The sequence below is a fragment of the Leptonychotes weddellii genome, chromosome 8, assembly GCF_054177405.1.
Source record: "Leptonychotes weddellii isolate Sample4059 chromosome 8, ASM5417740v2, whole genome shotgun sequence".
NCBI lineage: Eukaryota > Metazoa > Chordata > Mammalia > Carnivora > Phocidae > Leptonychotes > Leptonychotes weddellii.
The window spans coordinates 33662372-33676481 of record NC_138376.1 but is presented as its reverse complement, the minus strand read 5'-3'; the positions used below and the strand labels follow the sequence as shown (position 1 = coordinate 33676481).

Sequence of the window (14110 nt, the reverse complement as noted above, 5' to 3'; positions counted from 1 at the left end):
TTAGTTTCAGTATTCACAACACAAACAGAGAGAAATTCATAGTTGACACAAAGATGAGTTGTCCTCATCCATCTTCCTTTAAAGTTGCTTTCTCTGGAAAGGATGCCAAATTTGGGATGTTCCCATAATCACCCTCCACAGACAACATACATCCTTTGTACATCAAAAGGAAAAAGCTGTGACTCAGGGTGGAGGACCCTAGGGGATCGGTTTGCCGAAATTGCTCTTCACTAATCACACATGCTTGTTTGTCCCTTCTCTATTTTAAAATTGGAATAGGAAGAACTTATTCCAGAAATCTGGGACAGCTCTAAACTCTGGCTTTCTCGTTAAACTTGGCTACTCAAAGTTTCTGCTACTAAATGTCTCTAGTCTTATAGTCATTTGCAAACAATAGTGATAAATCATCTGTGATGGTGAATTGATCTTTGAAAAGTAACCTTTTCAGTACTAGACAGAACCATTTCATATTGCCCATCCTGGAAAGATGAAACTTAGTAATTTCTCAGGTGTGCTCAGCCAAGACTCCCGTCTTCTCCTGAGCCAAAACTTCTTTTTCAAGCAAAACTCACTTCAACCATTTACCTTTATGAGGAATCCAGCTTTACTCCCAGGTCCATTTATCTCCATGTAAACCATCCCCATGCTTTAAATATTATGTTATGTTAAAGGTTGTCACTGTGGTTGTAAAATTTCAAACATCAAGGTCAAGAACCTGAAAGCATTACTTTGGCATAAGCCTCTCTAAGGCAACTGTGGTGGTAGGGGCTGTTTCAAGGCCTGAGGCTCCCCTGTCTGTGGTTGTGGGAAGACACTCTATCCATTCCTGCAAGTTATTTGCGGCTCTCTGAGGAACTCATTTAACACTGTTCTCCAGGGCACGCTCTTAGGAGGTAAAGCTGGACTTTTCTAGTCCTTGTTATTCTGTTTGCTTCAATCCAAGCATCCAGTGGCACAAAAAGTCTGATGGTAAAGGGCGAGCTCCCAGAGAGAGCCCTGAGGAATGAAAGGTGGAATGTGCCACTGTTCTCTCATCCTTGAAATGCTGATCTGCAGAGCCACATAACCAACCTATGAAATTTCAGCCCACGTCCCAAAGCCTGACAACCATAGTAAATCCTGAATAAGCTGGATATTTGGAGGAGAGGTTTTGAAGTTAATTGAATTTTATGATGAACAGAAAGTTATGCGGAAAACCCGTTTGGTTTCACCTCACGTAGGTAGAGGTCTTTCTGAAAAGCTTGGTTCCACTTTTCTCTCTTTGGGTGTAATTATAAATGTAATCTAACCATTTCTAGGTGTAAACTCTTCGGCACCTCCATAGCGTTACCTTACTCATAAAAATTTACTGTATATTTCCTATAACATGGCTGTTGAAGGTAAATGTATTGGACTGGAAGTGTGCAAACTCTAGCATCAAAGTTATTAGCCTAAAGGAAAAAAAAATCCTTGATATGAGATTTTGTCATTTTTCTGAAAACAGATTGTAGAAAAAATCCATCTAATTGAGGGTTATGCATTCTCTGAGTATGACTAGTCCTAGTTTAAATAATGAAAAATGTGGTGACAAGGGTAATTTTCTTCCTAAGTCCTGGATTTTAGTTCTGTTTCATTCTGGGTTTCATTATGAGACTCAAGACAAGTCACAAGAGGCCCTGTGTAGTCCAGCTCTTGCAGTTCTGAGCTGTAGAATAGATCTTGCAGGAAGAAAAATCATGCAGTTTTACTTGATTTACTGGAATACATCATATTCTTGCCATTAGTATCCATTTTCCCATTTTCTTTTATGGAATATTTTATTCCACTATGAATATTCATATGTACATCTATATGTACATGTGTATGTATGTAAAATTATGTAAGATTCGAGCTTTCTATAACGTCAGTAATGTACAGAACTCCTTAGAGATCACTGTGTTTTAGCAAGGAGGAAAGGCCTCTGCTAGTGTCTGTTTCCAAGCTTTTCACGGAGGCTATAAATTAGGCCTGGGAAGGCTATAACAAGTCAGTAATTTATAGACTATTAAGATAGTTAATTAGAAGTGATTCTTGAGCATATCCAATCGAGAACACATGTTTATAAAGGACAAACAGATTCAACACAACATGTCTTTGACCTAACCAGACCCAATCAGTTAACAAAAGGGGATATCTTATTTTGCATATCTCCCACTCCCCCCCAAAATAGAATCGCTAACCACTTGTTAACCACACTGACTTTCTATCAGAGTGGTGGCCCCAAATGTTCAGATCGAGCACCCTATTAGAGTGTAGGCAGCAGAGTCTACAAGACAGGAAGAAAGCCCTGCTTGCTTTTTTGCCTCCTTTCCTGGTTTGACTTGATGTGATAATTCATTGCAGATTTCTTCTTCTTTGACAGAGTGCCTACCGCAGGAATGGGATGGCTTTTCTGGCCTGCTGATGGGACTGTGACTGTAACAACAGGAAAGGCACTGTTATAGTAAGGTGATTTCTGTTCCCCTCTTTGGACAAAATAAAATACAAGTTTACCTTCTCTGTATCCTCAGGAGTGGGTTGGTTTGTTGTGACTATCAACTGGCTGACTCCAGCTCTTTTTCCAGACCCCTCAGTGTTTCATCTTGTTTACTGGCTGGGCCGTTTAGCTAATTAATGGCAGGATGTTTGGGAGAGTGTGTAGGTGGACAAGAATGCAGATCACACAATTTTGAAATTTTAATTTGGAATGGATTTACTGCCCTCAGCTCACATATCTTAAAAGCAGTGTCTTTTCTCCTCCCCGCCCCCCCAATGTTTAGTCTATGTTTTATTTGATGCATTTTGTAATCCAGGTTTGGGACAAAGGAAACAAAATTAAAAGGACAGTCACTTCTCCCTTTGTACTGTCCCACCAACTTCACTGCAACATCTGCTGATTACGTATATCCTACATGTATTTTAGAGACAAATACTCATTTTATAAACTCACACTAATCAGAGACCTAATTGATCCGATGAACTGGCTGTCCCCATCTTCGCATCCCTTCCCCCCACTTACAGAGTCCATGTTAGTTTTTCATGCCTTCTTCCCGAACTTCCTGCAGATCTGCCTGTCATGTGTGTTCTCCCTCTTATAGGCCCTCCTCCCCGGTCTTCATGTCTCTCTGTCCCCTGTCCCTCCTCTGGCCCCGGGCCCACCACACACACACACACACACACACACAGCCATTTTAGGGGCACAATAATCAGAATCTGTTGACAAAGGGGAGTTGAATGATTTGCTTTCTCCCTTCAAAGCGCTCCCGCAGCTACACGGGAATTGTGGACTGGGTCATTTCTTGCTGGGAGCAGCTGAGCTACCCTTCTGGCATCTGTACTTTCTCCATTAAATGAGGAATTCGAACTTTGGAGAGCAAATCAAAATGTAGCAGATGTAATTGTACAGTTCCTGATTCAACTTGAATTACAAAAAAGGAAGTTATTTCTTTAATTCGGTAAGACTTCTGGGCAATTTTATTTTTATCATGGTTTTTGCACACACCGAAAGAGCCTTTGTAAAGCATTAATAAAAACAGAAATAAGAAGCATGAAAGATTTTCCGCCTGTGACCAAATCATCATGAGGCTCCGTTAATATGATTGTGCCATATTATTCACATTTGTTAACTATCATTTACCTGTTCTGTGTTAGTCCTTTCTTCTGGAAAAAATCTTCATGTCAAGAACAAAAAAACGCAGATATATAATATATATCAAAAAATTGCCAAGGGGTTTCGATGTTCCATCTGTGCTTGTTGAAATGTATGATTAAACTTTTCTTTTTATCATCATTCTTATTTTTCTTGGCATCCCTAATCATGGAAAATTATAAGCTTGCAGTAAACATCCTAACTTTTAAAATGACAGCATTTATTGTATTTGGTTTCGATCTGCCAGGCTTATAGATGTATAAAATTTTCAGGGGCTAATTTTTCACATCAAAATTCCTTCTCTCCCACATTTTACATTTTAAAGTATGCACAAGGCAAAAAATACAGGGTTTAGGTTTTTTCCCTTCATTTTATTCTACCTGATCTCCTTATAGTCCCAGAGAAGGAAGACTCAACGTACATTTCTCTCAGAAATATGACAGGTCTGTGTTTTTGTTGGTCTGGCGTATGTTTGTCTATCTTGAACAGTCTGACAGGTAATTATTTATAAAATCTGGTTTTGCCCAGTAAGTCCATATAATAACCTTTCACTTTTCATCATAAGCCAGTGAGCTGAATTTAGAATAAAACAAGGTCATTTATGTCTGTCCCAAAACAGCCTAGATGTCCCCATAATTGCTCAATATTAATATTTTTAATTCTTTTTTTTTCTTTTCTACACTTAGCTCCTTTCTCTGACTCTTTCAACAACATTGAATTTGAAGTGAAATAAAATTTTCTTAAGCAGCGGATATAGAAAAAAATTTATAGAAGGAAAATCTCAGAAAATGCGACTTCAATAAATTGCTCTCTCAAGATTAAAATGTTAGGTAAAATCATAAAATGTTAGAGCAGAGATGGTCTTTAGAGATCACTGTAAACAACCATTCATTTTCCCAGTGAAAGTATGTAGCCTGGAGAGGGAAGTTAACTTTCCCAAGGTCACTCAGTAATGGCAGTGACAGACCAGAGACCAGATCCATGGCCCCTCATTCTGAGGGTACCATTTTGCTCCAGCATACTGGATTTGCATAAAATACTACCAAGACACATTTGGGATTTTATGGCATGTTTATCCTAGACAATAACCTACATTTATTTTTTAAATGATACTAATTTGGGCACACTCTAAAGCATACGTGTTACATTAAAATCTTCGTCAAAGGGCCCATGGTATACTTAAGTAATCTGTATTATATGTCAGTTTACATCAGTCTTTTAAAAAAAGAGGTCTGCAAGCAGGGGGGAGGGGACTAGCACACTTTGAGCACCGACTCTGTGTCAGGAACCTCACCTCTGGGATTTCATTGATCTTCACAATGACTTCATGAGGTAGAGGCTATCAAAAACAAAAACAGCCACATCAGGCTCATTTCTAAATCAAATGTGAATACACAAAATAATCTCTATTTTTGTAGCCTTGTGTTTTGGAGCTCAAATCTGAAAAAAATAAATAAAACCGACAAATCAATAAAAATAGCCTCTCTTATGGGAAATTGACACGGCCTCATAGATTTGAGAGTAAAGGAAATAGAAATATTTCTCCCTTCACCTGAGTTTGGAATGTGACGTTCCGAACATGCCGTCCTGAGCTATGTCATTAACCTTCCTGCCTTCACATATTGCAATAGTTAAGATTCAAAAATAATGTTCCAATTTTAGAACCAAGGGTTTTTATTTAAAACCATCAGAAGCACAAATATTTTTTAAATAGTGTATATAATTCCTGTACCTGGGGAAAATTCTTCATTTATTACTGTTTGTCCTTTGTTTCTTATAAAATAATAAACAATCCACATTTAATGCTTTTACCACGTAGAAGACAAATAAACATTAAGTGGTGATTCTTGGTCTGAAAGAAAACAAGTTTACTTGTCTAGAAATTATAAGGTTTAATTTTATGAAAAAAATGTTATATAGTTCCCAAATCAGGTATTTCTTTCCAGTTCATATAACCCCTTGTGTAAAACTGAATCACTACAGAGAAAGTATTCCCTCCTCTACCCTCCTGGAATTTAGATAGAACCTTCCCAAGTTGCATTTAAAATTCTACCTTCAGCCATGTATACATCTCGTAAACTATTTTACAGTTTCCGGTATGCTCTGGCTGAACATTTCATAGTACATAAACACTTCTGCAAATAATAGGAGGGCATCAAGTTGAATGAATATGTCAAGGCAGTGGCTCCCACAGAAAGCTGATTCTCCAGCAATGTATTTTTCTTATTTTTATCTCCTTATTTGAAATCCAAGATGAAACTTTCCATGCTCTTAGAGTAAAGGGAGGGGGGTGGAGGTAGGCAGGGGACTCTAGCAGTTTTCGTGGAGTTGTGTTCATTAAAGCAGAGGCTTTCTGCAGAGGGCATCAAGCCAAACTTAAACAACAAAACCATGCCTGCAGGAATTGGATATGAATGTGATGGTCAAATAAGGGCCAGATGCCTTTAAAAACTCAAATATTAAAAAAGTCATATCTCTTAAAGTAAGTCTCCAGTGTTGGGAGTGATACTGTAGTGCTAAAAAAAAAAAAAAGCCAACACAAGGAAAGAGACTTGCATTTGTTTTCTGGGCCATCATAAGTCATGGGAGTTTTGGCAATTGAAGCATATTTTAAAATAATCAATTCCTAGAAAGTCACAAAAAAACTACATACAATATTTCATTGTTGGACACCACTGTAATTCTGTATAGAGCATTATATTCACATTCCTTCTTCTGCTCATCACCATCCAATATTCATTATTCCCATTTTTTTCCAAAGGAAAAAAGTAGAAAAAAAATATTGGGAAAAATCAAGAATCAAGAAGATTGCTTATTTAATTTTACTTAAACCAGGTAACACTTCACTTGCTTTCAAAAATGAGTCTATATTTTACCAGCATTTTAAGAATAAGTCTGACATAATAATTCCAGCACTCCACGTGTCATCCTGTGTACCAAGCACTTCGTGCAAGTTGTCCCATTAGATACTCACAGCCCCTCTATGGGATGTGCCCTGTTATTCCCCCCATTACCCATACATAGTAGAGAGGAAGCTGATGGAGCTAACATTTGTACCCAGCCGCTTTGACCCCAAAGCCCATGTCCTTCACCACCGTTCCACAGCGTGGAGCATGCTCGAGTATAGGTCTCTAATAATGTGTTAAAGAGAATTGCTGCTCTGAGCCCAGAAGCACTTCTCAGTTCCAAAAATCTTGGTTACAAGAAAATTTCATTTTAACTGAATATTCCTTCTCTAAGGCCAAGTATTAGGTATATAATGGACTATCACATCATGTGTAATAGACTATAGTTACACTGGATGATGCCAAGTCCTCTATAATGTCTTAAACCTTAATATAAATACATATGATCAATGCACATACTCAGAGTCCCTATACAAATTGTGAGAAAAACTTCCTCAAAGATCCAAGATCCATGTTTATAAAGCCTCTCCTGTATGAAGATTACATTTCTCCAGAAGGCTCTAATTACTTACACTACTATTTTATGCTTTCATACAAGGTATGTACATCCTGTTATAAAATAATCCCCATCTTGTTTACATGTGTTTGCAGTGGCAGATACACAGGTACATATGACAGTCCCTTGAAACTTTGTACAAATGCCCTTTTTTTTTTAATTTTATTGTATTTTGTTATGTTAATCACCATACATTACATCATTAGTTTCTGATGTAGTGATCCATGATTCATTGTTTTCGTATAACACCCAGTGCTCCATGCAGTACGTGCCCTCCTTAATACACATCACCAGGGGACGCCTGGGTGGCTCAGTCAGTTAAGCGTCTGCCTTCGGCTCAGGTCATGATCCGAGTCCCGCATCAGGCTCCTTGCTCAGTGGGGAGCCTGCTTGTCTCTCTGCCTGCCACTCTCCCTGCCTGTGCTTTCTCCCTCTCTCTCTCTCTGAAAAGTAAATAAACAAAATCTTAAAAAAAAAACTTAAAAAATACACATCACCGGGCTAACCTGTCCCCCCACCCCCCTCCCATCTAGAACCCTCAGTTTGTTTCTCGGAGTCCCATGAGAGACCGTGGACTCCAAATGCCCTTTTTAGATATTTGCTCCTTAATGATGACATAGTCATTGTTTCTCCTGGCCCAGGATTTCTGTGCATGTGCTTGGGGGGAATGGCAGACGGGGAGAGAAAATAAAGTGGAAAGAAAGTTGCTGAGCGTGATATGAATCAGAAATGATGATTTTCCTCTCTCATCAGTAGTTAGCAGCTTCCCTAATTCAACCCTAGGTCTGCTCTGCCTCAGCTCAAGTCACTTGCTGACTTAGGTCCCTTAGGATTCCCAACTAGCAGCACACCAGCCTATGGCCCAGCATACCTGCAGTGTTGTTTTCTGAATGGCATGGATTGACTTCTTCCAACCACTTTACTTATAAGAAGTTAGTTCACCTGCCAGTGCATTGGCCACTTCTTGTCACTTAGCCAAGTCGTCCCTAAGCAGCAGTGAGTGTGCTGCGGGTGGGTTGGCTTGCCACTCTTCCATAGATCTGACCTGGGAAGAGACAGTGAGCCCAGATGGACTTAGACAGTTTGTTAGTTATGCGGCAACATAGGTGAGATCAGCATGGTGTCAACATCCTGTGTTCCGGGGAGGCGGGGGGGGGGGGCGGGGGGGCGCCAGATGACAGCAGACATGAGAGGTGAGGTACTCTACCATGGAGGCGCGAACCCGAAACTACAAGCAAGCAGTTCCTTAGTGTTTCCCCTACATATGTAGGACGTCCTGTGTTTCTTTTGCCAGCATGAAAAATAAATCTGCCTCCCATTTCCTAGGTTTTCATGGTGGCCTCCTTCCCTAGCTCTTTCCCATAAAGGTTGCCTCAGTGCATGCTACCTTCTGCTTCCTCTGAGCTAATTATGCCCCTCTTGTTCTTTATACTTCCTATTTTGTGTCGCTAATTGTCTCTCTGTGTGCCTTGTAGCCTGCACCAGATTAAGAATTTCTTGAGGGCAAGTCTTGGATGTATACCCTCTTGTAATCACCACATGCACATATTAGGTATTCAATAAACATATGTTGGTTAGTTGGTGGAAAAGAAATTATTCATTTAAACATAAGCACAGAATTTTTTTTTTTTTTGGTTGTTTGGTTAAATTTCTTTAATCTTTTATTGATGCTTGTTTGGCTGCAGTCTCATGAACTGGAGATGATCACAGCCTTTTTCTTTTTTTTATATATTTATTTATTTGAGAGAGAGAATGAGATAGAGGGAGACAGCATGAGAGGGGGGAGGGTCAGAGGGAGAAGCAGGCGCCCCGCCGAGCAGGGAGCCCGATGCGGGATTCGATTCCGGGACTCCAGGATCATGACCTGAGCCGAAGGCAGTCGCTTAACCAACTGAGCCACCCAGGTGGCCCCGATCACAGCCTTTTTCTTAAAGACAAATGCAGTGGCTCAGAGAAACCAGAGCACTCTGAGCATCAGGCTTCTTATAGCCTTTATGAGTAGGTCACTGTAACTTCAGTCTTGTTTGAAGGGATTAGTGACCTCAGTGTCCCACCTGCATCTGTACAAACCTGAAAAAGAATTATAGACATACTAGCTATTTCTATATATAGCACCATCTTTGAAAATGTGCCAGTTCTCCTACTGGTTTATTTAAAGACGGTAAGCCATTTTAGGTTGAGATTTCCCTAAAGGTAATGCAGTAATATGTCCACTGAACATAAAGCAAATATGAAGATCTATTTAGCTTGAAAATAATGAGGTTTTGTGAACTGGAAGCAACAGTTTAGCACCCAAGACTAGCTTACAATTAAAATGTCTGGGTTCTTTGTCTCTGTTATTCATTCATTCATTCATTCATTCATTCATTCATTCATTCATGTAAAAAAAAGAATAGCACCCTTGAAAGCCAAGCAATCAATATGGAGTCTACAATTCCCAAACAGTGAGTCAGGGACCTGTGTGAGAGTGGAATTCGTGAAGGGGGCCCAGGAGGCCACCTACATTAAATTACCTGTAGATTAAATAAACATGTTTTGCCCATGTAGGTGCCACTCTAGTTTTAAATATATACATATGTGCCCATGTGATTTATAAAATTCAATTCATTTAAAAGTGATCCTGAAATCCTGGTAGCTTTTTGACATTACATATGATTTTTCATTCAAGAGTTAACAAAAGTATAAGTTACAGAATGCGTGGGTCCGGGTATTTCTTTATGTTAAAAAGTGATTCTCAAGCTCAAAAAAAAAAAAAAAGATAGCTATTGCTTTCTGTGCTCTCACAGTAACTTTCATCAGGCTCTTCCGTCCTTTTGTGGTGATAGATTGTGCCTTCTGAAGATTTTTGAGCTGCTATAACTTAGATTTAAGTGTATATTTTTCCTGTGACATAAAGTATCACCTGACTTTTTTTTTATATGTCTTATTTTGGGAAAAATTTATGATCTTTTTAACATTAGGAAGTTTTGCTTTTCCTGACATTTTATTGCTTTGCATATTTGAAACATTTCAATCCCAGACAATAAATACTATGTGATTATTGTTTTCATATGGATAGGCTATTTCCTCCTGGTTTTTCCCAACCCCTTTTCCCAGCTAATAATACTCAGAAATTTATTAATACTAAACTGTGCCATTCAACTTTTCCAGAATCGCGTATAATGAATGTTAAAAGAGGGACAGGTCTCAAAGAGGGGGAGTAGCGCTTAAAAAGAAATTGAGGCGTGCAGTTTTCTTTCAGTTGGATTTCAAATGTTTCCTGTTCAGGTGAAATGAAGATTATATGTATTCCATAAATCATTTTTATAAACTATCATAACCAGGGATTGCAGTAAATGGCATCTTTTTATATCCTTATTATGGAAACGAAACATCTCAGCAAAGTAGGTGGATGTGAATTGAGTAGGCCACGAACGCTCGGTGTTGGAAAGCACCCATTTTTAGAGCTCTCCTCACAGCTCCCTCCCCCTTCTTCAGGTCTTTTTTCAAATATCACTTTCCCAAGAAGGCCTTCTCTGCACACCCTTTCAGATACTGAAACCCCAGCCTCTGCCCTAGCACCTCATACCCCCCTTCCCTGCCTTCTTTTGTCACCCTAACACCTGCCTACCATTTCATATACTCACGTGTTTTGTTCATTCCCTCCTCCCTGTAGAACGCAGACTGTCCACTGCTGTACCCCCAGCACTTAGACCAGGGCCCGACACCTAGCACATGCTCAGTCAGTGCTTTACTAGATGGACGAGTCATTGATCAGTCTTGAGTTTTGCAAAGTCTTGCAACACCACACCCACGGGGTTGCACTCCAGCCTTGCACTGTTCCTTCTGACTTCTGGCCTGGCTTGTCCTTTACTCCCCACCTTCCCCCTGACTTTCCAAAGTCCTCTGAACCTCCTCAGCTGTGTTTCTCAGCACAACTTTTTAAAAAAGTTTTACATTTTAAAAAAGTTTTTACATTTTAGGACTTCCAAATCCCAGGGCATTTTGAACAGAATGAGAAGTTTGGCCACTACAAGCAAGAGTTGAATTACTACGTAGTTAGGTTTTCATTTAATGTCTTGTAAAACTTTTTGAGACATTTATTTCAGTACTTATTCAAATTTTCTTTTTCCCACAACTCCAGGTTAGCAAATGTTTTGGCGTATTTATTTATTACCTCAGAGAGTGCAATAGTTTTTTTAGACAGGACACATAAAATATATTTCTTCTAAAAAAATTAGTTGAATGCAGTATTGTTTACATACAGTAATAACCCCTTTTTAGATATACAGTACAATTCAATGACTTTTGACAAACAGTCATGTAACCACCACCACAATCAAGATGCATTAATGCCAAAAAGTTTTCTCGTGTTCCTTTGTAATCAATCCCCACCCATCACTCCTGGCAACCGCTGATCTGATTTCTATTTTTTTTTTTTAACTTTTCCAGAATAGCAAATAAAATGAAATAATTCTAAATGAGTTTGGATTTAAGGGTTTTTTGTGTCTGACGTCTTTCATTTAGCGTAATGCTTTTGGGATCTACCCATGTTGTCGTGTATCAGTAGTTCACTTCCTTTTTTGCTCGGTAATATTCCATTGTATGGATGCACCACAATTTGCTTATCTGTGTAACTGATTGGACATTTTGATTGTTTCCAAATTCTGGCTATTAAGAATACATCTGCTATGAACATGGATGGACAGAGCTTTTTGTGGATTTACATGTTCATTTATATTGGATATAAATGGTGGATATATCCCACCTAGGAGTGGGATTACTGGATCATATGGTAAGTAAATATTTAATTTTCTAAGAAAGTGTTTTCCAAAGCAGCTGAACCAATGGGCCCTCCCCCACCAGAAATGTGAGATTTCTAGTTGCTCCATAATTTTGCCAGCATTTGTTATGATTCATTCTGTTGTTTGTTTTAATTTTAGCCATTCTGATAGGTAGGTAATAATATCTCATTGTGCTTTTACTTTCTTTTCTCTGATGATTAATGATATTAAGCATTTTTCATATGTTCATTTGCTATCTGTAGCTTTTCTTTATTGAAGTATTCAAATCTTTTGAACAATTGGTTGGTTGTTTTCTCTTATTAAAATGTAAGAGTTCTTTTTATAGCCTTTATACAGAAATATGTTTTCCACATATTTTCTCTGAGTCTGGGGCTTGACTTTTCTTAAAGTATATTTGGAAGAGCTGAAATTTTTAATTTTGAAGTCCAATTTTTGGGTGTTATTCTTTTATGGCTCGTACTTTTTGTCTTATCTAATCTTGATCTAACCCGGGCATACAAAGGTTTTCTCCTATGTTTTCTTCTTCATATTTTAAATTTTAACTTTTACATTTAGGTCTTCGATTCATTTTGAGTTTGTTTTTGTATATGATGCAAAGTGAGGGTTGAAGTTCTTTTTTTTTTCTTTCTGCATATGGATGTCTGATTGTTCCAACACTATTTGTTGAGATTTATCCTTTCTTCATTGATTTATCTTGACATATTTATCTAAAACCATATATACATGGGTCTATTTTGGATTCTCTTTTGTTCCATTGATCTGTATGCTTATCTTTAGGTCAGTACCTGACCGTCTTGATTACTAAGTCATGAAATCAGGTCTTATGAATCCTTCAGCTTTTTCTTTTTCAAACCTTTTTTTTTTTCATTCTAGGTTCTTTGCTTTTCAGTATTTCTACAAAACATGTGCTAGGATTTTTTTTAAGGGGGGAGGGGCAAAGAGAGAGGGAGAGAAAGAATCTTAAGCAGGCTCCATGCCCAGCACGCAAACCCTATGCAGGGCTCAATCTCATGACTCTGAGATCATGACTTGAGCCAAAATCAAGAGACACTCATCCAAGTCACCCAGGTGCCCCTCATGTGCTGAGATTTTGATTGGAACTGCTATGAATCTAGAACTCGGTTTGGGGAAAATTGACAGTGGTGTTAAGCCTTCTAATCAGCGAATATGGTACAGATCTTCATTTACTTAGGTCTTTCCTAGTTTCCCTCATCAGTGTTTTATAATTTTCAGAATATAAATCTAGTACATATTTTGTTAGATTTATCTGTGGATTTTCATGTTTGATGCTCTAAGATTTTTTTAAATTTTAATTTCTGGTTCATTGCTAATATATAGCAATAAAATCTATTTTTGTATATGAACTTTTTATCCTGCAATATTGTTGATCTCATTTATTAACTAAAATAGGTTGTTGTATTGTATATTATTTGGAATTTTCTACATTGATAATCATGTTATTTACAAATAAAAAGTTTTATTTCTTTCTAATTTGTATGCTTTTTATTTCTTCTTGTCTTACTGCAGTGACTAGGATCTCAAGTACAGTGTTGTGTACAAGTGGTGAAAATAGACATCCTTGCCTTTTTCCTGATTTTATGGGGGAAACATTCAGTTTTTCACCATTAAATATGATGTTAACCTCTTTGGGAAAAACTTTGGCAGTTTCCTTTCCTTTTTCCTGATTTTATGGGTATTCGGTCTTTCACCATTAAAACATCTGTAAGATTTTCTTAGATGTTCTTTATCACATTGAGGGAAACTTCTTTCTATTCCTAGTTTGCTGAGAATAATGAATGGATGTTGAATTTTATATTATTTTTCTACGTCCTTGGAGATCTTATAGTTTTTCTTTTTATGATGGTACATCATACATTACATGGATTGATTTTTGAAAGTTTCGTTACTAGGATGAATGCCACTTGGTCATGATGTATTAATCTCATATCTTGCTGGACTTGATTTCATAGTATTTTGTTATAAGTATTTTTGCATCTATGTTCGTGAAAGATATTGATGTGGAATTTTCTTATAATGTCTTTTTTCTGGTTGTTAGATCAGATGATGCTGTCCTTATAAAATGAGTAGGGAATTACTTTCATTTTTTATTTTCTGGAAGAGTTTCTGTAGAATTAGTTTTTTTTTTTCTTTTTTTCTTTTTTTTTTTTTAAGTTCGGAGGAACTCAACAGTGAGGCTATTGGGAACTGAAGTTTTCTT

At 37.9% G+C, this 14110-nt stretch overlaps 1 protein-coding gene across 5 annotated transcripts in view; it reads left to right on the top strand.

Annotated features, from left to right (window-relative positions):
• Positions 1–14110, top strand: part of LOC102728218 (transcription initiation protein SPT3 homolog) — a 118065-nt gene that overhangs the window by 91447 nt on the left and 12508 nt on the right. The window contains exons 6-7 of one of the 5 annotated variants that reach the window (XM_081828366.1): positions 2381–2466; positions 3256–13383. The exons of 1 other annotated variant lie outside the window; for it this stretch is intronic. In XM_081828366.1, the coding sequence (XP_081684492.1) occupies positions 2381–2422 (42 nt within the window). In that variant the 3' untranslated portion in view covers positions 2423–2466; positions 3256–13383. Of the gene's footprint in view, positions 1–2361; positions 2522–3255; positions 13384–14110 lie in introns of those variants that run through there. 3 more of the 5 variants (XM_081828364.1, XM_081828365.1, XM_081828361.1) reach the window with 3 other exon arrangements.